The sequence below is a fragment of the Furipterus horrens genome, unplaced genomic scaffold (genome assembly GCF_987537825.1).
Source record: "Furipterus horrens unplaced genomic scaffold, mFurHor1.1.pri manual_scaffold_8, whole genome shotgun sequence".
In the NCBI taxonomy this organism is placed as follows: domain Eukaryota; kingdom Metazoa; phylum Chordata; class Mammalia; order Chiroptera; family Furipteridae; genus Furipterus; species Furipterus horrens.
Genome location: NW_028327178.1, coordinates 76858904 through 76880191, shown reverse-complemented (window position 1 = coordinate 76880191; position 21288 = coordinate 76858904). Strand labels below are relative to the sequence as shown.

The following is a 21288-nucleotide window of genomic DNA, read 5'->3' as shown; positions in this document are numbered from 1 at the left end:
AGTCCTTGGGAATCAGGCCTGTGTGTGTGTGTGTGTGTGTGTGTGTGCACGCACGCACACACACAGGACATTGTTTGACTTTTTCCTTTTTTTCCCTATGAGAGTAGTGATTGTTTTAAACTTTAGTAGACATCAGAATCACTCAGAAGCTGGTTTTAAATGGTGATTTCCAGTCTTCAGCACCCAAGGATTCAGATTCAGTAGGTGTAGTAGGTGCCCTTGGAATCTCCAGTTAATAAGGTTCTGATACAATAGTCTGCACATCATTCTTTGGAAATAATTTCCCAACAATCTAGGACTTAGAGCATGTCAAGAAATGTCCATGCACTTGCTCTCTGTTGCTTTTTTAAAAGACATTTAGAAAATTTTCTCTTTAGGGCTTGGAAATAACTGTATCTCCTGTTCTCTTAAAACAATCTAGGCTTTAATATTTGCCTTTTCCCATTCTTTTTCTTCCTTTCCCTTTCCTCCACATTTTATCCTCTTACTCCCTCCTTTCCTTCTTTCTTTCTAAAGCACATTGTGTTAGAATTTGTGCTTAATTCTCTGCCTGTCATTGGGATGATAGACATTCTTGTTCTAAGGAAATATGAGAAAGTCTGGCCTGCTGGGGAATGGTGTATCAGTCCAAAGTTTTTTTTATTTGTGGTTATGTGGAAATATTGGATAACGTGTATGGACACTGGAGTTCAAATACTGTTATGGACCTTATCAGATAGGTTTTGGTGACATCCACTGTAAGTTTCTATGTCTTGTCTTACTTTATTGGTTCTGATCTGGTTTATCTCTTTTTGCATTGCTGACCTGTCTCAAAGGAGAGTATGTAATATTCCCTTGGTATCTTTCTGGACTATCTCTGATTCACCAGCATACCAACAACCCATGAATAATTCAGTTGGGGAAGCAGTAGAGTTTGATGGCATGGCTATGGTAGGTTATCCTGCCCCCATCCCCACCCCCCTGCCCAAGATATTCACCTCCTAATCCTTGGAGTTTATGGATATTACCTTAGATGGAAGATGTAATTAAGTTAAGGATCTTCAGATTTAACTACATAGAGTGGAGAAGCTGATGTGGAGATAGAGCTGAGAGAGATTTGAAGATGCTGGCCTTGTAGATTAGAGTAATGTGGCTATAGAGATGAAATGTTGGCAGCCCCTAGCAGCTGGAAGAGGTAAGGAGCTTCTTCCCTAGAGTCTCCAGAGATGAGCAGTCCTGCTGACACCTTGGTTTCTGCCCAGTAAAACTGGTTTGGGACTTATGGGCTCCAGAAGTGTGAGAAAATAAATGTGTTTTGTTTTAAGCCATGTAGTTTGTGGCATTTTAAAAATAGCAGTTCTAGGAATCTAATACATTGGTTCGGAGATTAAGCTTTGAAATTAGAATGATAGGGATCTTATTGTTAGTGTGACCCTAGACAAGTTCCTTTGATCTCTAAGTGCTTATTGAGTAGTTCTGAGGAGGAAATTACCAAACATGTATGTATATGGTTTATATGGTTTCCACCTGTTGGTACATATCATAAACTACTTAATCAATGTTCAATGTGGTGATAATGATGATGATGTAAATGGTAATAGGAATAATCTAAAATAAAAGGGGGGAAACCCAAATGGATCCATTGTGCTCTATTAAGATTTTTAATTGAATGAACTACAGGCTGTATTACGTCTGTGTAGTTCATAAAATGTCCCATGTAAATGACAGTTAAACCCTCAATAAGAACCTATTTAGTGAAATATGAGGATCCTGTAACAAAAATTCCTCAAGTTGGGTTTATGTTTCATGAGGAAGACAGTAAAATATTTTGTCTTTTTGGATGAGGCTTTTTTTTTTCCTGTTGTTTAACTTCGGCTTCTTCAAATAGCCTAAAGCTTGGAAGGAGACACCTTTTATCTAAAAACTACAGTTTGGTAGCTGGCACAGGTGATCTCAGTGGCGATGACAATGTGTTCATCAATTAGAAGTTCATAGAGCTTTTAATTCTTCTTCCAACAATTCCAGGAGTTGAGTGAAACTGAGATTTATCTTTCTTCACTGCTATATGTGACCACTCATAATAAGAATTAGGAGCAAATAAAGATTAAAAAACAAACAAATGAAACATAAAACATAAATACACAAATTGTAGTGATCCTGATTTTTCCTTATGAAAATTGAGATCCAGTAAGTAAACTTATTGTCAGAATTTTGGGCATTCAAACATTATCCTTCAAGCATAAAACAGGCCATTCTGTTAGTGAGCCAAGATGTTGTTAGCTCTGTAGACATACTGAGCCTTATGTGTAGGCACTGAGTAGATTTCCTTGCATTGTGATAGAACTGATGCAATTTAAGGATCAGGTAAGTCTGATTTGTGAGTCTTGGGAAGACAGTTGCTTGGCAGCAATGACAGGTCTTTATCCTGCTGCTGTGGGTAGACAAGCTATTTTACTTATTCTGTCAGACTGATGCTTCCGTCCGTGAAGTGGACTATTATTTAGAGGATTTTTGTCTTCTCAGCAATTATTAAAATATAATTACCAATGAAATCTCACTATAGTGTTTTGTCAGATTAAGAGCTTCCTGAGGGCAGGGACTGTGTTATTCGTTTATACATCTCCAATGACTCCCACTAGGTCTGTCCCATTGTTAGTGCTCAGGAGATGTCTGTGGAATTAAGGAATTGTTCAGTTGTTTCTTGTAATCAGGGCTTTTAGTTGGAATGCTATAAAATAGACTCAGATATTGAAGATTTTCTACTTTCTACCAGTTAGCAGAACTAACTCAAAACTGGTGGATTTATTTTTTTAATGTAGCATTTAAATTTTTAATTTAAAATTTCTTTGGAAGACAAATTATATTATAAATAATATAAATAATATAATGTAAATAAATAATATAAATAAATTTCTGATTACTCCACCTTTTAGAAAATTATTGATTTTTCCTATTTGTATTTATGCATTTATATACCTTTTTTTGGCATTTTTATGATTAGAACCTGTATCTAATTTGGTATACAGGTATCCACTTAATATAAACATTTTTCATATAGTTTATACAGTTCATAATTATAATTATAATTTTTAATGGCTTCATAATATATTCTCTACTTCCTTTTTCCCATAATTCCCCATTTCCTCATATACCTTTGTCTCTCTAGTGAATTGTCACTTAGCTTTCAGGGATTGGTTGAACAGTGCCCTCATTTATGTTGACTTTTATGTTCCTAGTACTTTATGCATACATTGACTAGAACTTTTGATATTATATAACTTTTTTCATTTTATAAAAATTTGGAGAGATGAGGTACATTAGAGCCTGGATAATACAGTTCTGTGTCCTGATGCCTCACTCTGTGATGGTCACATAGTAGGCACTCAACAAATATTTGCAGAGTGCTGTTATCATTCTAAAGTCTAGGAATAGAGGATGACTAAAATACAGTTTCAGAATTTGATGCTCAAAGTATAGTGGCAGAAGCAACTAGGTAAACATGATGTAGAAATTGCTGTCTAGGAATACCTGGAGAAGGTTGACATATTCATGTAATAGCTTTTTCTTTCTTATGAATTGTTTTTAAGGTAGAGGGGGTTGTATTTCCAGGAATGGTATGGCTAGGCCAAGGATTATTAACATTTTTAATGGCTCTTAATTTTTCTTGTGAAATTACTTTTGAAAAGATTATTTTCTTTTATATGTGCCTTTTTTGCCCATGTCATTTTTAAAATTTATATTTGGTATTTAAAAAAATATTTTTCATTGTATATTCTCCTATATAATTGTGGTAGGCAGAATTCTAAGATGTTACTCGAAATTTCCCAAACTTCCTTACATGCCCCATGTAATCCCTAGGACTGTAGATTTGATAGATTTTACTCCTATGATTAGCTTACAGTAAATGGCACAATTGACTTTAAGATTATCAGGGTGGGTTTGATCATACATAGGAGTTATGATCACAGTAGTCCTTTGAATGCACCATTTTATCTAGTTGGTAGTAAAAGAGGAAGTCAGAAAAATTAAAAGCATGACAAGGATTCACCATTTATTACTAGCTTGAAGACTGAGGAGGTCACATGGAAAGGACCTGGATTTGAAATGGTCAAGTCCTCAGCCTCTAAGAGGCTGATCACCAACAAGGAAACAGGGATCTCAGTCCTACCATTATAAGGAACTGAATTCTGTCAACAAGAATGAACTCCAGAGAAGATTTTTCTCCAGTTTCCAAACTAGAACTCAGCCCTACCAGCACCTGAATTTCAATTTCAAATACACAATGCATAGTACCTGTACTTCTGGCCTATGGAAATGTGAACTAGTAAATTAGTGTTGTTTTAAGGTGCTAAGTTGTGGAAATTTGTTATTTAGCAATAGGAAATGAATACAATAATATATAATTATTTGTGCTATTTACTACATATATCTTTTCTGCTTTATTTTATTGTAAGTTTTACTTGTATAAAAAAGTTTTACTTTTACTTTTTTATATAATTGAATCTATTGAATTATTTCTTGGTGAGTTCTAGTATTTCTTTAACTTGCAGAAGGTGTTAGAGTGGTATGGGTAGGCCACTCAGAGGAATTTCAGTGTGAGTCTCAAATGATGAATTTGATTAAACTCTGTCATGGGCATCTTTTTTGGATATCAATTTTTGTATTGTACTGTTGCTGAGTATTTTTAGTTTGTTGGTTAGAGAAAGAAAGCACTTCTACAGATATGTTTTCTTATATTAATACCTTACTGCTTTTCCATTGATTTCCTTTTTACTTGAACTGACAAAATTAAAAGAGGCATTGTTCTATCTTTTATTTATTTTTTGTTAAATTTATTGGGGTGACATTGGTTAATATGATCATATAGGTTTCAAGTGTACATTTTTATGATACACAATCTGTATATTTCATTGTGTGCCCACCACCCCAAGTGAAATCATCTTCTGTCACCATGTATTTGGCCTCCTCTACCCTTTACCATCCCTGCATCCCCTTCCCTCTGGTAACCACCATGCTGTTGTCTGTGCCTATAAGTTTCAATTTTATATCCCACATATGAGTGAAATCAAAAGGTCCTTCGCATTTTCTGACTGACTTAGTTCACTTAGCATAATATTCTCAGGTCCATCTATGTCGTCACAAATGGCAGTATTTCATTTTTCTTATGTCTGAGTAGTATTCCATAGTATATATGTACCACATCTCCTTTATCCAGTCCTCCATCAAAGGACACTTTGGTTGTTTCCATGTCTTGGCCACTGTGAATAATACTGCAGTGAACATAGAAATGCATATATCTTTGTGAATAAATATTTTCAAAGTTTTTGGATAGATACCCAGAAGAGGGATTGTTGGGTCATATGATAAGTCTATTCTTAATTTTTTGAGGAAATGCCATACTGTTTTTTGCAGTGGCTGTACCAGTTTACATTCTCACCAATAGTAAAGAAGGGTTCCGACTTCCGGCCAAGATGGAGGCTTAGACGGACACGCTAGGTCTCCCTCTACAACTAGAGAGGAATACAACTACTTCAAAACAAAGGATAACTAGAAATTCCAGAAAATAAAACTACACGGAAGTCCAACATATGAAGTTATAAACCAGCGGTGCCATTTGGGCAGGTAAGAGTTAAAGAGGGCAGTGCTGTTTGCGGTCGCACCCAAAGCGGCAGGCGGCGAGGAATCCCGGCTGCGCAAGCCCCTGGCGGTGCGCGACCCCGGCGAGGAGTCCGGGCTACGCAAGCCCCTGGCGGTGCGCGACTCCGGCGCTGGGGAGAGCGGCCGCCGCATCGCCTTGAACAGTGAGGCCCAGGGGGACGGGAGGACGGATCCCGGTCTCCTAGCTGAATAACTGTGTGAATCCATCTTGGACCCCCGCCCCCAAAGAAAGCACCACAGGGCTGCGAAATAGGTCGCGGACAGGCAGGCGCCGGTCGCTGATTTGTGACGCCAAACGGCGCCCGCCGGTCGCTGGGTCATTACGAGTACACAGGCACTGCCCCCGACAGCCGGCCCAAGAAAACAAAACGCATCTGTCAAAATGAGGCAGACAACTATAGAAATACCGGTGACACAACTCACCAGGCAGCAGATAGAGAACCTGACAGATGAACAGATAAGAAACCTGTCAGAGGCTCAGTTCTGGGCCATTGTTATCAGGTGGCTTACAGAATTCACAAAAGAGCAGGAAAAAGATAAGAAAGAAGCGAAAAAATTTCATAACGAAAGGAACAAAACCGCATAAAAGATAGAAGGTGAGAAAAAAATCCAGAGTTCATTTCAACAAACTGGAATATGGAGAAGGAACAAGCAGTCAACCAATGCAGCGAGAGGAAATGGGAAGCAACAATGAGAGGATCAGAAACCTCTGGGACAGCTATAAAAGACCCAACATAAGAATCATTGGTTTGCCAGAGAATGAGGAAGATGAACTAGAACTTGAAAAATTGAGTGAAAATATAATAAAGGAGAACTTCTCAGACTTGGGGAAGGGAATAGACTTGCAGGTCCAGGAAGCAAGGAGAGTTCCCAAGAGACTGGACCCAGGGAGAACCACTCCAAGACACATTATAATCAAAATGTCAAAAATTAAAGATAAAGAGAGAATCTTAAAAGCAGCAAGAGAGAAGAAAAGAATTATGTACAAAGGGGTCCCAATTAGACTATCAGCAGACTTCTCAAGGGAAACCCTACAGGCAAGAAGGGACTGGCAAGAAATATTCAAAGTAATGAAAATCCAAAACCTACAACCACGAATACTCTATCCAGCGAAATTGTCATTCAGAATAGAAGGACAGAGAAAGTGTTTTCAGGACAAAATAAAACTGAAAGAGTTCATTAGATCCAAACCACTGTTATATGAGATGTTAAAGGGACTGGTTTAAAAAAACAGAAGCTAGGGAGATGAAACAAAGGCAAACTAAATAGGCAACGAGAGTGGAAAAGGAACTGTGGGTACGGGAAGCATATTGGGGGGAGGTCAACAGGGAGGGGGAATGGGGAAAGGGAGGGAGATGATATAGGAATTGGGGATCAAGGTAGGAGGGAATGGAATAGACGGAGAGAGGTTGGGAGGAACTGTATGCACAACTAATGGACATAATCTAAAAGGGGGGGGACAACTGGAGGGAGGGGGGCCACCGGGTGGAGGGGAGCAGAGGGAAGGGAAATTGGCACAAATGTAATATTTTAATCAATAAAACACATTAAATCTGAAAAAAAAAAAAAAAAAGAAAATAAGCATCTGGTTACAATTTAATGCCCTTCACACCAGTCCTTAAAAAAAAAAAAAGAAGGGTTCCTTTTTCTCCACAGACTCTCCAACGTTGTTATAACTTGTTTTGTTGATAATAGCCATTCTAACAGGTATGAGGTAGTATCTTGTTATATTTATGATTTGCATTTCCCTAATGGCTAGTGAAGTTGAACACCTTTGAGACTGCATATTATGGGATAAATATATCACATAAGAGGACAACATTTAATCAAATTGTGAAGTGGTAAACAAAGTATTTTGTAACACTTTTAGAGTATACTACTTCACATATGCATCATATTAAAAGTAAGCCTTGAGTGCCTGTGGTGGAAAAATATCTTAAATTTGGTGGGATTTAATGAAATACAAACATTGTGAAATGATCCATGTGAAATGGTCTGCCATTTACTAGTATTTTGACCATTACGAGGTAAACTTTGGCTTTCTTGCAGAATTATGAATATGCATTTACTGTTTTAAAGGAAAGATTACCATTTCTTTTACAATAGGTACAAAAGATGTACAAATGATAAACATGTTTATGTAAGAGATATAGCAGGTCATGAATAATATTGCTTCCCTTAATGTCATTTTGTTATAATGATGAGTTGTCTAAGGAAATTAATTCTTGTTTATACCAATTAGCCTACGGCAAAACTGGTTTAGCTGTAGGTCGTTTGGTTCAGTTAAAGTCTCAAAATCTATCTGTTAAGTGAGGATTACTGAATATTTTTATTTGTTCCATAAACAAATGTCTGATGAGTATAGTTATGAGAAAGTTTCCAAACCAATATTTATTTTTTTGGCTCTCAGAACAACCTTTGGTTTAGATTTATTTATAGAACCTAGAAAAGAGTTGATTATTTTTTTATAGAGGGGTGAGAGCACTGAGCTGTAATTGTTACACACCTTGCAGATGCACCTGTATTTTCAATATTCTTACTCACATCTTTTTGCCCTCAATTTTTAACTATTAACTTTTTCACTGCAGAGAGTGGTAGAATAGAGCTTGTATGTATCTCAGCCTCAGCTGCTGCCAGATGACTCCGAGCCAACACCTGCAGGTGGGGAGCTGCCTAGGTTTTCTTTCATGTCAAGCCTGGACATACTCAGGGAGAATGCACCTGCCACAGATCTCTTTATTTTTGAACTGAGCATCGGTGGTTTTGGCCAAGAGAGCCAGCTGGTGAGCTTATTATGTACCTATGCAGTTCTTCTTCGGGGTCTTTCCTTCTATGTTGGAAAAACAAAGTTGAATTTTACCACATGTTTTGGTTCTACACTTGGCATTTACTATGATGAATGAGTTGGTCATATTACAGAGTCATCTAGGACACTCAACCTTCCTGCCTTCACCACTATGGGAGAAAAAATTCTTCTCCGTGATTTACTGTAGCATATACCTGGGTGTGTTGTGGAGGGTAGGATGGGTATCTTTAGACTAACTGTAATCCTGAGTGATTCAATAGACTATTCCTATATTTAGTCTTTTAGATTTACAGTAGGCTAAGATACCTCATGTCAGAATGTAGAGGTAGCCAGGATGCAAACCTGGTCAGACAACAGGATATGTTAATCAATCTGGTCAGAATGACAGCAACATGATCCAAACGACCTACTTGACTGTGCTAATACAACAAACTCAACCTCGCTGAAATGTGCGATTGGCAAGTTTAAAAAGCACGCCTGCAGAAGTCCAGGTGGGACTCTTATGGGCCTGTGTGGAGGACTGGGAGTCCCCATTTCCTTGCTCCCCATTCCCCTTGCTCCTACAGGCCCTTGAGTCAGCCTGAGAGTTGCCTCTCTCCTCCATTCCCGTCCCACTTTGTTCCCTCAACAAACCCATTGCTTGCTTCCACAGTGGTCTCTGGGTGGTTTCTCAGAGCAAGGTTGCTCTGACTCCTTAATTTCTCATTTATCTACTAGCTAACTATGGGACTTTAACTAAGACACTTCAGTTTCTTAAAATAGAAATAGGTGAATAAAATCAACTTCATGTATGGTGCAGTGGTTAAGGGCATAGGCTCTAGAATGAAAAATACCTGGGTCTGAATCCTGGCACTGCCACTTGCTAGTTTTGTGTTTTGGGCTTCACATTTGCCTTCTCCTTATCTGTAAATGAGAGATTTGTTATAAAGTTAAAGGAGAGAATATGTAAAGAGCATAGTGGATGACATATAGCAAGCATTCAATCCATTATAGCTTTTAGTATTATTATTTCTTTTCAGCTTAAAAAATCCTATTTCTACATTGATTTCATTCAATTTTTAATGACTACATATAGTGCTTTCTGTGTGCCAAGTTCTGGTCTATTATTGTACAAATATTGTCTTTATTTCATCCTCATGGCTACCCTTAAGATGAATATTTAAAAAAATCTCTAATGCAAATTTAAGGGACAATCTAAAACCTTGCCAAATGTCACACTGATGGTAAGTAACTGAACTGAATATGCATTACAAATACCATTAGCATTTAATTCATGCAAACTTTGTTTTGGTTTTCATTTTTTTATTTTTGTCAAAAATATTTTACTATTTATTTTTAGAGAGGGGGGAAGGGAGGGAGCAAGAGAGGGAGAGAAACATTGATTAGTTGCCCTCTCACGCCCCTAACTAGGGACTCGGCCTGCAACTCAGGCATGTACGCTGACTGGGAATTAAACTGGGACCCTTTGGTTCACAGGCCAGTGCTCAATCCACTGAACCACACCAGCCAGGGCTTCATTTTTTTCATAAAAGTTTCAGTATACTCACCGTGTTTTTGGTTCTTAGAAAGATTTGAAGAAATGTTAGGCTGCATACTCTACTCCCTACTTTGATGGTGCTTTAGTGACTTTGATCTGGGCAGCTGGAGATAGCCCATTTTTGTCACCAGGGTGTGCTGTCCGTCCACGAATATGAACTCACTGCAGCTGCTGGGAAGCTGGAAGGAAATCTCTCCACTGCCTTTACTGCTTAGAGACTATAGGTTTTTCAACTTGGGGTTTTACCATCACCCGGGCAACTTCCCCAGTTTCCAAGTTATTTTCTTTTTGTGTTATGCCACCTTTTTCTGTGCCCTGGTGTCCGTGTGTAAAGGAAGGAGCCAGAGCTGCTGGCTTGTTAGCAGAGGGCCTGGATGCCCTAGAAAAGCTCTATGTTGTCAAGCATTATTTAGTTAAATAATAAATCTGTATGAGGTTGCCAAATTGATGGCTTTTAAAAATTTGATATTAACAGCATTTTGTTAAACTTGCCACTGCTTTTAGGACTTGCATTTTAATGTGTTTTGTGCTGTCTGTGAGGTTCCTGATGAATTTGGAATTAATCAGGGCTGCGTTAAAATGCTCATAATTTTGATAGATAAACACCTATAGCATATTACTATTTCTTTTAACTAAAATACCTCATAATTATAAATAAATATTGCAAGGAACTGTGATTACAAAGGACCACGTTTTTCATTTGTGGAGTAAAAGATGTCTATAACTGAATTGTTAAAAAAGCATTGATTCATTTAAAGTCTTAGGGTGAGTATCTGCGCACACACAGAAGAGGTATAACATGGCAGGGTTGCTGGCACACTAATTTTGCATTGCATAATAAAGAAAACTTTTAATATCTTTCATTATTCTTTTTATTATTTGAATTAATCTTTTGGTAATTATTCTAGAAAATGATTAATGAGAGGCTTACACAACTAACTCACCACAATGAAGTTATTAGCATGGCAATGTGATCCTGCCTTTGAAAGTTAGTTATATATATTGTTTTCAATATATTAATTAACATGCAGTTTTCTTTCAAAGGATACTGGTTTCTACACTCATAAAGGGTTTGTTAAAAGTCTAGGCTGTATTGTGAGGTATCTTGGGAAATGATTTATATTACTTGGACAAAGGGACTTCTTTTTCAGATAATACTGTCTTTAAGTAAATGGTGTTTGTATAACCACCTTGTGTAGCAACATTTAGCTTGAAGATAACAGCTTTCATATACTTGATAAAATGATGAAATCACTGACCAACAGGATTCTTAAGTGGGGTCAGCATTTTATAGCAACGTAATAATTCTGTTTAATGGGGAAATGGTTACCGCACCTAATATGTGTGGAATTCCTACTTGATGGACATTTGCTTGAAGAAAAAAAATCTGTAAGAAGTTCTAGTCTGTTTATTTCATTCTGAATACATTTCTGACCATTTTATTTAATTGAATCTACTGAATGGTGTGTTACTTTATACACACACTGAAATATAGTGTCTCTCTTCAGGTCACTAAATTACAATTTTGCTGGAAAAAAATAGCATAGGAAGTGTATTCTTTTTAAAAAGAACTTCCCTCAATGTTTTCCCTTCCTGTATTTTCCAGTAATTTGTTAGGGTGACATTGGTTAATAAAATTATATAGATTTCAGGTATACAGTGCTATAATATGTACATCATCTGTATACACATAATTCCATTATCATTCATCCCCCTTTACTCTCTTTAACCTACCCCTACCTCACTTTCTCTCTTATAATCACCATACTATTTTCTGTGTCTATGAGTGTTTTTCTATGCTTAATTCCTTTCTTGTTTCACCCAGCTACCAAGCTCCCTCCCCCTGATAGCTGTCAGTCTGTTCTCTATATCTGTGAATCTGTTTCTATTTGGTTTGTTTATTTTGGCCATTAGATTCTATATGTAAGTAAAATCATATGTTTTTTTAAACAGTAATAGCCATACAGATCACAATAATATTTGTTGACATGTAATACTTATTAGTATTTTGTGTTAATATATCCTTGAGAGGTTCTAACTCTTCTCCCTTCTCTCTTCAGTTTGAAAATAAATCTCACATTTCCTCTTCTGCATTTCTTTAAGGGTTAACCAGAGTATTTTGAGGAACTTCTTAAAGTCATATGTTTCTTCTAGTGGAATGTAGTCTGCTCTTCCACCTTATGTGGTCTTTTTTCATTCTTTAAGTGTTGGAAGAACTACTTATATTTGAGCCTGGCATGAACTACACACACACACACACACACACACACACACACATATATGTATACACACACACATATATATATATTTTTTGATTTATTTATCTTATTGTTTTTCAATTACAGTTGTCCTATTTTTCCCCCATTGCTCCTGCCCACCCAGTCCACCTCTTCTCCCAAAGTCATTCCCCACCCCGTTGTACATGTCCATGTGTCATTTATACATGTTCTTTGACTAGACCCTTCCCCTACTTATCCCCTTTCTCTCCCTCCCCCCTCCCCCATGAAACTGTTATTTTGTTCCTTGTTCAATTTTGTTCATTTGTTTGTGTTGTCCATTAGTCTCCTGTTTCAGGTGATATCATATGGTATTTTGCTTTCTTTGCCTGGCTTATTTCACTAAGCATAATTCTCGCTAGTTCCATCCATGTTGTTGCAAATGGTAGAAGTTCCTTGTTTCTTTCTGCTACATAGTACTCCATGTATCAGTGAAAATATTGCTACGTGGAATATCTAAAATTTTCCTGCCTGTGTTTTCCTCTAGGACTTTTATGGTGTCACGGCTTACATTTAAGTCTTTGATCCATCTTGAGTTTATTCTCGTGTGTGGTGTAAGTTGGTGGTCTCGTTTCATTTTTTTGCACGTCCCTGTCTAGTTCTCCCAGCACCATTTTTTGAAGAGGCTCTTCTCACTTCATTTTATGCTCCTTCTCCCTTTGTCAAATATTAGTTGACCATATAGACCTGGGTTTATTTCTGGGCTCTCTATTCTGTTCCATTGATCTATATGTCTGTTCTTATGCCAGTACCATACTGTTTTGATCACAGTGGCTTTGTAGTATTGTTTGATGTCTGGTATCGTGATTCCTCCTGCTGTGTTCTTCTGTCTCAAGATTGCTTTGGCTATTCGGGGCCTTTTTTGGTTCCATATAAATTTTTGAAGTATTTGTTCTAGGTCTGTAAAATATGTCACTGGTATTTTAATAGGGATTGCATTGAATATGTAAATTGCTTTGGGTAGTATGTACATTTTAATAATGTTGATTCTTCCCATCCATGATCATGGTATTTGCTTCCATTTACTTGTATCTTCCTTAATTTCTTTCTTCAGTGTTATGTAGTTTTTCAAGTACAGGTCTTTTATCCTTTGGTTAAGTTTATTTCTAGGTACTTTATTTTTCTTGTTGCTATAGCAAATGGGACTTTTTTTTTTTTTTTAAATTTCTTTCTCTAATATTTTCGTTGTTGGTATACAGAAATGCCTTCGATTTCTGAATATTGACTTTGTACCCTGCTATTTTGCCAAATTCGGTTATTTTGTTGAGTACGTTCTTAGTGGAGTCTAGAGGGTTTTCTATGTACACTATCATGTCATCTGCAAATAATGACAGTTTTACTTCCTCTTTTCCAATTTGGGTGCTTTTATTTCTCTTTCTTGTCTGATTGCTGTGGCTAGGACTTCCAACACTATGTTGAATAGGAGTGGAGAGAGTGGACATCCTTGTGTTGTTTCTCATCTCAGGGGGCATGCTTTCATTTTTTGTCCATTGAGTATGATGCTGGCTTCAGGTTTCTCATATATAGCCTTAATTTTGTTGAGGTATGCTCCCTCTATTCCCATTTTGCTGAGTGTTTTCATCATAAATGGGTGTTGTACCTTATCAAATGCTTTTTCTGCATCTATTGATATGATCATGTGATTTTTGTCTTTCATTTTGTTTATGTGGTATATCACATTTATTGATTTGTGAATATCAAACCATTCTTGTATCCGTGGGATGAATCCCACTTGATCGTGGTGTGTGATCTTTTTTTTTAAATTTTATTTATTTGTTTATTTTTATAATTTATTTGTTTATTTTATTTTTAGAGAGAGGGGAAAGGAGAAAAGGAGGGAGAGAAAAATCACTGTGTGGTTCCCTCTCACTCGCGCCCCCAACTGGGGACCTGACGTGCTACCTAGTTATGTGCCCTGAATGGGAATCGAACCAGCGACACTTGGTTTGCAGGCCAATGCTCAATCCACTGAGCCACACCAGCCAGGCTGTATGATCTTTTTAATGTGTTGCTGGATCCTGTTTCCAATATTTTTTGAGGATTTTAGCATCTATGTTCATCAGTGATATTGGCCTGTAGTTTTCCTTCTTTGTGTCTTGACCAGGTTTTGGAATTAGGGTATTACTGGCTTCACAGAAAGAGTTTGAGAGTTTTCCCTCTTGTTGGATTTTTTGCAATAGTTTGAGAAGGGTAGTCATTAGTTTTTCCCTGAATGTTTTGTAAAACTCTCCTGTGAAGCCATCCGGTCCAGGGTTTTGTGTGCTGGGAGTTTTTCGATTACTGTTTCAATTTCACTCTTTGTTATCAGTCTGTTCAGGCTTTCTACTTCTTCTTGATTCAGTTTTGGAAGATTATATGTTTTTAGAAATCTGTCCATTCCATTGAGGTTTTCAAGTTTCTTGCCATACAGTTGTTTGTAGTACTTTCTTACAATGCTTTGTATTTCTGTGATATTGGTCGTGATTTCTCCTCTTTCATTTCTGATTTTGTTTATTTGGGTCCTCCCTTTTTTTTCTTGATGAGCCTAGCTAAAGGCTTGTTGATTTTATTTATCTTTTCAAAGAAACAGCTCCTACTTTTGTTGATCTTTTGAATTGTTTGTTTAGCCTCTATGTCTTTTAATTCTGCTCTGATCTTGATGATTTCCTTCCTTTTACACGCCCTGGGCTTTGTTTGTTTGTTGTTGTTCTAGTTCTTGTAGCTGTAGGGTTACATTTTTTATTTGGGATTCTTCTCTCCTTTTTAGATAGGCCTGTATTACTATGAACTTTCCTCTCAGGACTGCTTTTGCTGTGTCCCATAGGTTTTGGGCTATTATGTGTTCATAATCTTTAGTTTCCAGAAACTTCTTGATTTCTTCCTTTTTGTCATTGTTAACCCATTTATTATTTAATATCATGTTATTCATTCTCCATGAGTTTGAATGTCTTTGAGTTTTTTTCTTGAGGTTGATTTCTAGTTTCATGGCATTGTGGTCTGAGAAGATGCTTGATATAATTTCAGTTGTCTTGAATTTGTTGAGGCTTGGTTTGTGTCCTACCATGTGGTCTCTCTTTGAAAATGTCCCATGTGCATTTGAAAAGAATGTATATTTTGCTTCTTTGGGGTGAAAAGTTCTATATATATCAGTTAAGTCCATTTGATCTAGTGTGTTGTTCAGAGCCTCAATATCCTTGGTGTTTCTTTGCTTTGAAGATCTGTCTGTTGTTGATAATGGGGTGTTAAATTTCTCTACTATGAGTGTGTTGCTGTTGATATCCTTCTTGTAGTCTTATAGTATTTTCCTTATATATTTGGGTGCTCCTCTGTTGCGTGCATATATGTTTACCAGGATTATATCTTCTTGATGGATTGTTCCCTTCAGTATTATGAAATACCCTTGTTTGTCTCTTTTTATGGCATTTGCTGTGAAATCCATTTTGTCTTATATAAGTATTGCTACTGCAGCTTTCTTTTATGTCCATTTGCTTAGAGTACTTTTTTTCATCCCTTAACTTTCAGTCTGTGTAAATCTTTGGTTCTGAGGTGTGTCTCTTGTAGACAGCATATATGTGGGTTATGTTTTCATATCCGTTCTGCTACTTTATGTCTTTTGATTGGAGCATTTAATGCATTTACATTTAAGGTTATTATTGACAGGTATTTATTTATTTCAATTTGTACCTGTGTTCCTCTCCCTCTCTTTTTTTCTTCTTTTTCTTAAAGCTTTCCCTTTAGCATCGTCTTGCAATGCTGGTTTGGTGGAGATGTATTCTTTTAGTCTTCCTTCATCTGGGAAACTCCTTATTTCACCTTCCATTTTGAAAGAAAGCTTTGCTGGGTAGAGTATTCTTGGTTGTAAGTCTTTGTTTTTCATTGCTTGGAATATATTTTGCCATTCCCTTCTGGCTTGTAGTGTTTCTGTTAAGAAATCAGTTGATAGCCTTATCGGAGGTCCTTGTATGTTATTTGCTGTTTTTCTCTTGCTGCTTTTAGGATTCTCTCTTTGTCTTTGAATGTTGCCATTTTAATATGATGTGCCTTGAAATGGGCCTTTTTGGGTTCATCTTCATTGGAACCCTCTGTGCATCCTGGACTTCCATGACTTTTTCTCTCATCAACTTAGGAAAATTTTCTGTCATTACTTTCTCAAAGGTTTTCTATCCCTTGCTCCTGTTCTTCTCCTTCTTGTATCCCTATTATTTGAATATTTTTTTTATTTCATGTTGTCCAACAGTTCTCTTATACTCTCTTCATTTTTTTCAGTGTTTTTTTATTTTGTTGTATTGTCCGCGAATTTTTTTCTACATTGTGTTCTAACTCACTGATCTGATCCTCTGCTTCATTTAGGCTGCCTTTGATTGATTCTGCTGTGTTCCTCAGTTCAGAAAATGTATTCTTCATTTCTTCCTGGTTCTTATTGATAATTTTCACGTCTCTTTTTATGCTGGTGTAGTTCTCTGTAAGTTCCTTGTAGTTTCACTGGATTTCTTTGTAGTTTCCCTGGAGTTCTTTGTAATTCCCCCGGAGTTTGTTGTAGTTTTCTTTGAGGTTGTCAAGTTCATTGAGCTTCCTTATAATCATTCTTTTGAATTCCATGTCTGTTCCATCTATCTCTCTTTCTGGGGATTCCTCTTTTCCTTTCACTGGGGGGTTGTTTCTGTGTCTCCCCATGCTGGATGCTTCTTGCTTGTTTTTGTTTCTTAGATTTGTCTGTTTTGATTTCCCGCCTTTGTGATATGAGGTTCTGTATAAGAGACCTGAGGGATTCAGTGGTGTAGTCTCTTTGATCTCCTGAGCCTGATGCTCTTGGAATACCTTGTATGCCATTTGTTTAAGCTGTCTGGTTGTATTTAAGTTACTCTTTAGTGGATCCTTTCCTCTGGCTTGTTGATTGAGAATCACTCTGCCCATCTTGTCTTGAGTTCTTTTGTGGAGATGCTGCTGGGAAGACCAGAAGATGGTGCCGGTTTCCGTCCCCACTGCTCTCCCTGGGTGGACCCATTAGAAGGCTCACAGATCCTCTTGTTGCTTCTGTTCTTGGAGGGGCAGCCTGCCAAGTTCCTCGCCAGTGTCTTAGTAATTATCCACATTTTCCTGCCTTACCATGGTCATGATAAACTGTCATGCCTCAGCAAAGCCCAGCACACTTCAGCTTGGCTTTTCAAACCATCACCACTGCTCCTACACCTCCATGGGCTCCTCATGCATCAATCACCAATCCTTAAAAAAAAAAAGGCAATAAGACTAATAAAATGACAACCCAAAAAGGAAGTAAACCACCCAGGGCTAAGACTTGCTCCAAAATCATGTGTTAAATGTCTTTCTCTGACTGACTTATTTCACTTTCCTGAACTCAAAATAGATTAAATATTTAAATGTTAGACTAAAAACCATAAAAATCCTAGAAGGAAATATAGGTGGTAAAACTTGGACATTTCTTGTAGCAATATTTTTTCTGCTATATCACGTTAAGCAAGAGAAACAAAAGAAAAACAATAAACAAATGGAGCTATATCAAACTAAAACTTTTTGCACAGCAAGGGAAACTATCAATAAAATGAAAAGACAACCCACTTAATGAGAAAACATATTTGCCTATACATCTCATAAGGGCTTAATATCCAAAATTTATAAGAAAAGTATAGAACTCAACACCCCCAAAACCCAATCAACCCAATTAAGAAATGATAAAGGAACCTGAACAGAGACACTTCTCCAAAGAGGATATAAAGAGAGACAATGACATATGAAAAGATGCTCGACATCACTAATCATCAGAGAATGCAAATTAAAACCACAATGAGATACCACCTTGCACCTATCAAAGTGGCTAATCTCAATAAACCAATAAACAACAGTTGTTGGGGAGGGTGTGGAGAAAATAGATATGACCCAGAAATTCCACTTCTGGAAATATATACAAATGTATCCAAAGAAACTGAAACACTAATTTGAAAGAATACATGCACCCTTATTTCTGAACAGAAACAGGGATTTGTCTGTCTGCAACCACAAAAGTCAAACTCATGAGGTAGATGCTGGTGCAAAAGGGAAGAGGCTTCGTTCAGGTGCTGTGCGATCTGAGAGAATTGTGAACTCACCATTTCAAGTTCCATCTCTTCAGCAGAACCATGGAAAAGCCAGTATCCAGAGTTCGTGCTGCAATTAAAAGCACCTTTTTTTAAAGCTTACTGGAAGCTTTTAAGTGGTCATCTTGGTAGCTTAGCATATTCCTGGCTGCTGTCCATTTCAGGTTCCCTCCTGGAGGCTGCACATGGAGCCCGCAGGGCCATGGACCATGTGGCTGGGAGGGCCTCCAGGTTGCATGAATATATCGGTGAATGCATCATGAGGTGAGCAAGAGAGGCTCCCTGCTGGAAGCTGTGGCCCACATGGCTACTAAGGCCATGTGGTCTATGGAAAGCACAGGCAAGCACACCGTGCAAGTCCAGGTCATGAGCAGGAGCCATCACCAAGAGAGAGCATTTCATTGTTCCCTGGGGACTATATTAACTTGGGTGTGGGATGGACTGGGTGTTTTCTCAAAAATGACTAAACTCTTGTGTACTTATGGTGGGTCTACCTCCAATGCCATTCCTTCTTTCCCCGGGTTAGACAGGCCTCTTTGACTAGCACCTCCTTTGTTGCCATTTAGATTTCTGTGGTGCATATGCCTGCTTTCCCCTAGTCCCACTCCCAATCTGGTACTGGAGGGATGGGGGTTAAGGGCTTTTCATGCATTGAGCGTAAAAACCTACCCCTGCCGCCCTCTTGGCTGGGGGATGACTCACTGGGCTACAGCCATCCACCAGTAACAATATGTTCATTGCAGTGTTATTCTCAATATTCAAAATTTGTAAGCATCCCAAGTATCCATCAGTCGATGAATGAATAAAAAAAAGCTGTGGAATATTTACACAGTGGAATACTACTCAGTGTAAAAAAGAAGGAAATCTTACATTTTGTGAGCATAGATGGACCTGAAGCATATTCTTAAAGAAATTAAAATAATTAGGCAAGATCATCTTATGAACAACACAAAGTGTCATTAAATCACTTAAGAGAGTAGATTTTAAATATTCTCACTATAAAAAATAAATGGTAATTGTGTGACAAGATGGAGGTGTTAGCTAACCCTATGGTGGTAAAGATTTTGCAGTACATAAATGTATCAATATGTTTGTATACCTTAAACATATACAATATTATATGCCAATTATATTTCAAAAAAGCTGGAAAATGTATAGAGCAAAGACTGGACCAAGTTCAATTTGGTACTTAGGTTCTTTTCAAATTTAAAATAATTAAGGTTATCAGATTTCACATGAGGGAAAGGTTTATCCCCCTTTCTTTTGATCTAAATGCCAATCTTTCTACCTCTGCTTTTTACAATGTTTTTTTTTTGGTGGGGGACATTTTAGGCATAAAAATCTGATACTTGAATAGATACCTAACAATGTCATTAGCCATATTTTTCATGTTCTTTTCTTGAACACTTGGAAATTTATGTGTCTTAGATATGTGGAATGCATATAGATTAAAGACAGACTATTTTTTTACCCTGACAAAAGCAAAAACTTTGAAATTATTGATGAAAAGAAACACAAATAATACATTACATATTTATTTCAATTTCCTTATTCTAAACTTAGATTTGCCAGTCACTGTTTTTCATAGACTATGCTTTTAGAAGAAGTGCATGTGAACCTTTACCATTTATTCAGGATATTTTCAGGGCTATCTGACCTTCCAAGTTTCATTCTCCCCTCAGTCTAACCTTTTGCTAACCAGTTTCTGTTCAGTTATTTATCTTCCATCTTTTACATATGGATTGATAGTTTTTCATTTATTTAAGTAATATTCATTATCTGCCTGTACTTTCTTGGTCCAGAATTGGACATGGACATATGATTCTAGTGTTTATCCTCAGAGTACTGACAGTCTGGCCAGGGAAAGAAGAAACCAATAATTGAATTATAATTACAATTTCAAGTTCTATAATATTTTTAGACATGCATATTTTCACATCTTCAAACTGGAGAATATTGTGTATTTGTTCCATGACCATTAGAAGCAACTTCCATTTTTTGTTTGTTTGTTTGTTTATATGGGTGGTTGGGGATGAGGAAAAACACTATTGGTATAGTATTTGTGTAAGTACTGCTTTTCACCTCCAAAATATTCCTTCCTTCCACAGATTTCTCTCAGAGTTCATGTCCAGCCACTCTGTATCAAGATGGCTTTGTCCTAGGGCCTTTGCTTCATCTCATCTCTTGGTTGACAAGATATCCTCTGGGTTTTCTTCTCACATTTTTCTTGTGAGAAAGCTCCCCCACCCATTGTGTGTGTGTGTATGTGTGTGTGTGTGTTTGTGTATTTAATTAAATTAATAATAAATATAATCACACAGTTAAACATTGTGTATGTGTATTGTATCTGTATGTTTTAGGCTTAAAGAGAATTCAGAATAAAGATTCATAGATTTACTTCACCCCACCTCACCATTCAAAGACTCTGTAATCTAGTGTTTGTGGTAATTAAAAATAAATGTAGCTAATATAATGATTATTCTTTGTATATGACCCAGCTCAAGTTGTAGTACAAAAATTATTGATTTAATTAGTTAACTTTTTATAAGTTTCTGGAGAAACATCTTTTAGGCAAGATTGACTCTTCCATCTGTGTTCATTAAACTTGAAATCTTAAGTCTCTGTCAAAATATGGATAGTGGCCACTAGATTGCAGATAGTGGCCACTAGATTGCACAAGTTTCTAGAGTTTTCTTATTGGTAAAGTTCTAGGTAATAGAGCTTTGTTTGCATGAATTTTCAGAAGTCTAAAGCTAACTTTAATTCTTTTTACTTTCTCACAGTTATTCTAATAATTGAATAATGTTTACAAAATAGTTAATTAATTTGAAAACCGCACACAATATTACTATTCCAGGACTTTCTCACTATTAAATTCTCTGTTAGAGTCCTTATGGAGAGTTTGGGCTTCCTAAAGAGTTATTATATATGTTCAAATTTTCTGAAATAAAACAATTCTTC

At 37.0% G+C, this 21288-nt stretch overlaps 1 protein-coding gene across 1 annotated transcript in view; it reads left to right on the top strand.

Annotated features, from left to right (window-relative positions):
- Positions 1-20585, top strand: part of MACROD2 (mono-ADP ribosylhydrolase 2) — a 142717-nt gene extending 122132 nt beyond the window's left edge. The window contains exon 4 of the mRNA XM_090285200.1: positions 20436-20585. Coding sequence (XP_090141326.1) covers positions 20436-20560 — 125 coding nt within the window. The 3' untranslated portion in view covers positions 20561-20585. The remainder of the gene's footprint in view (positions 1-20435) is intronic.
- The last annotated feature ends 703 nt before the right edge of the window (positions 20586-21288 follow it).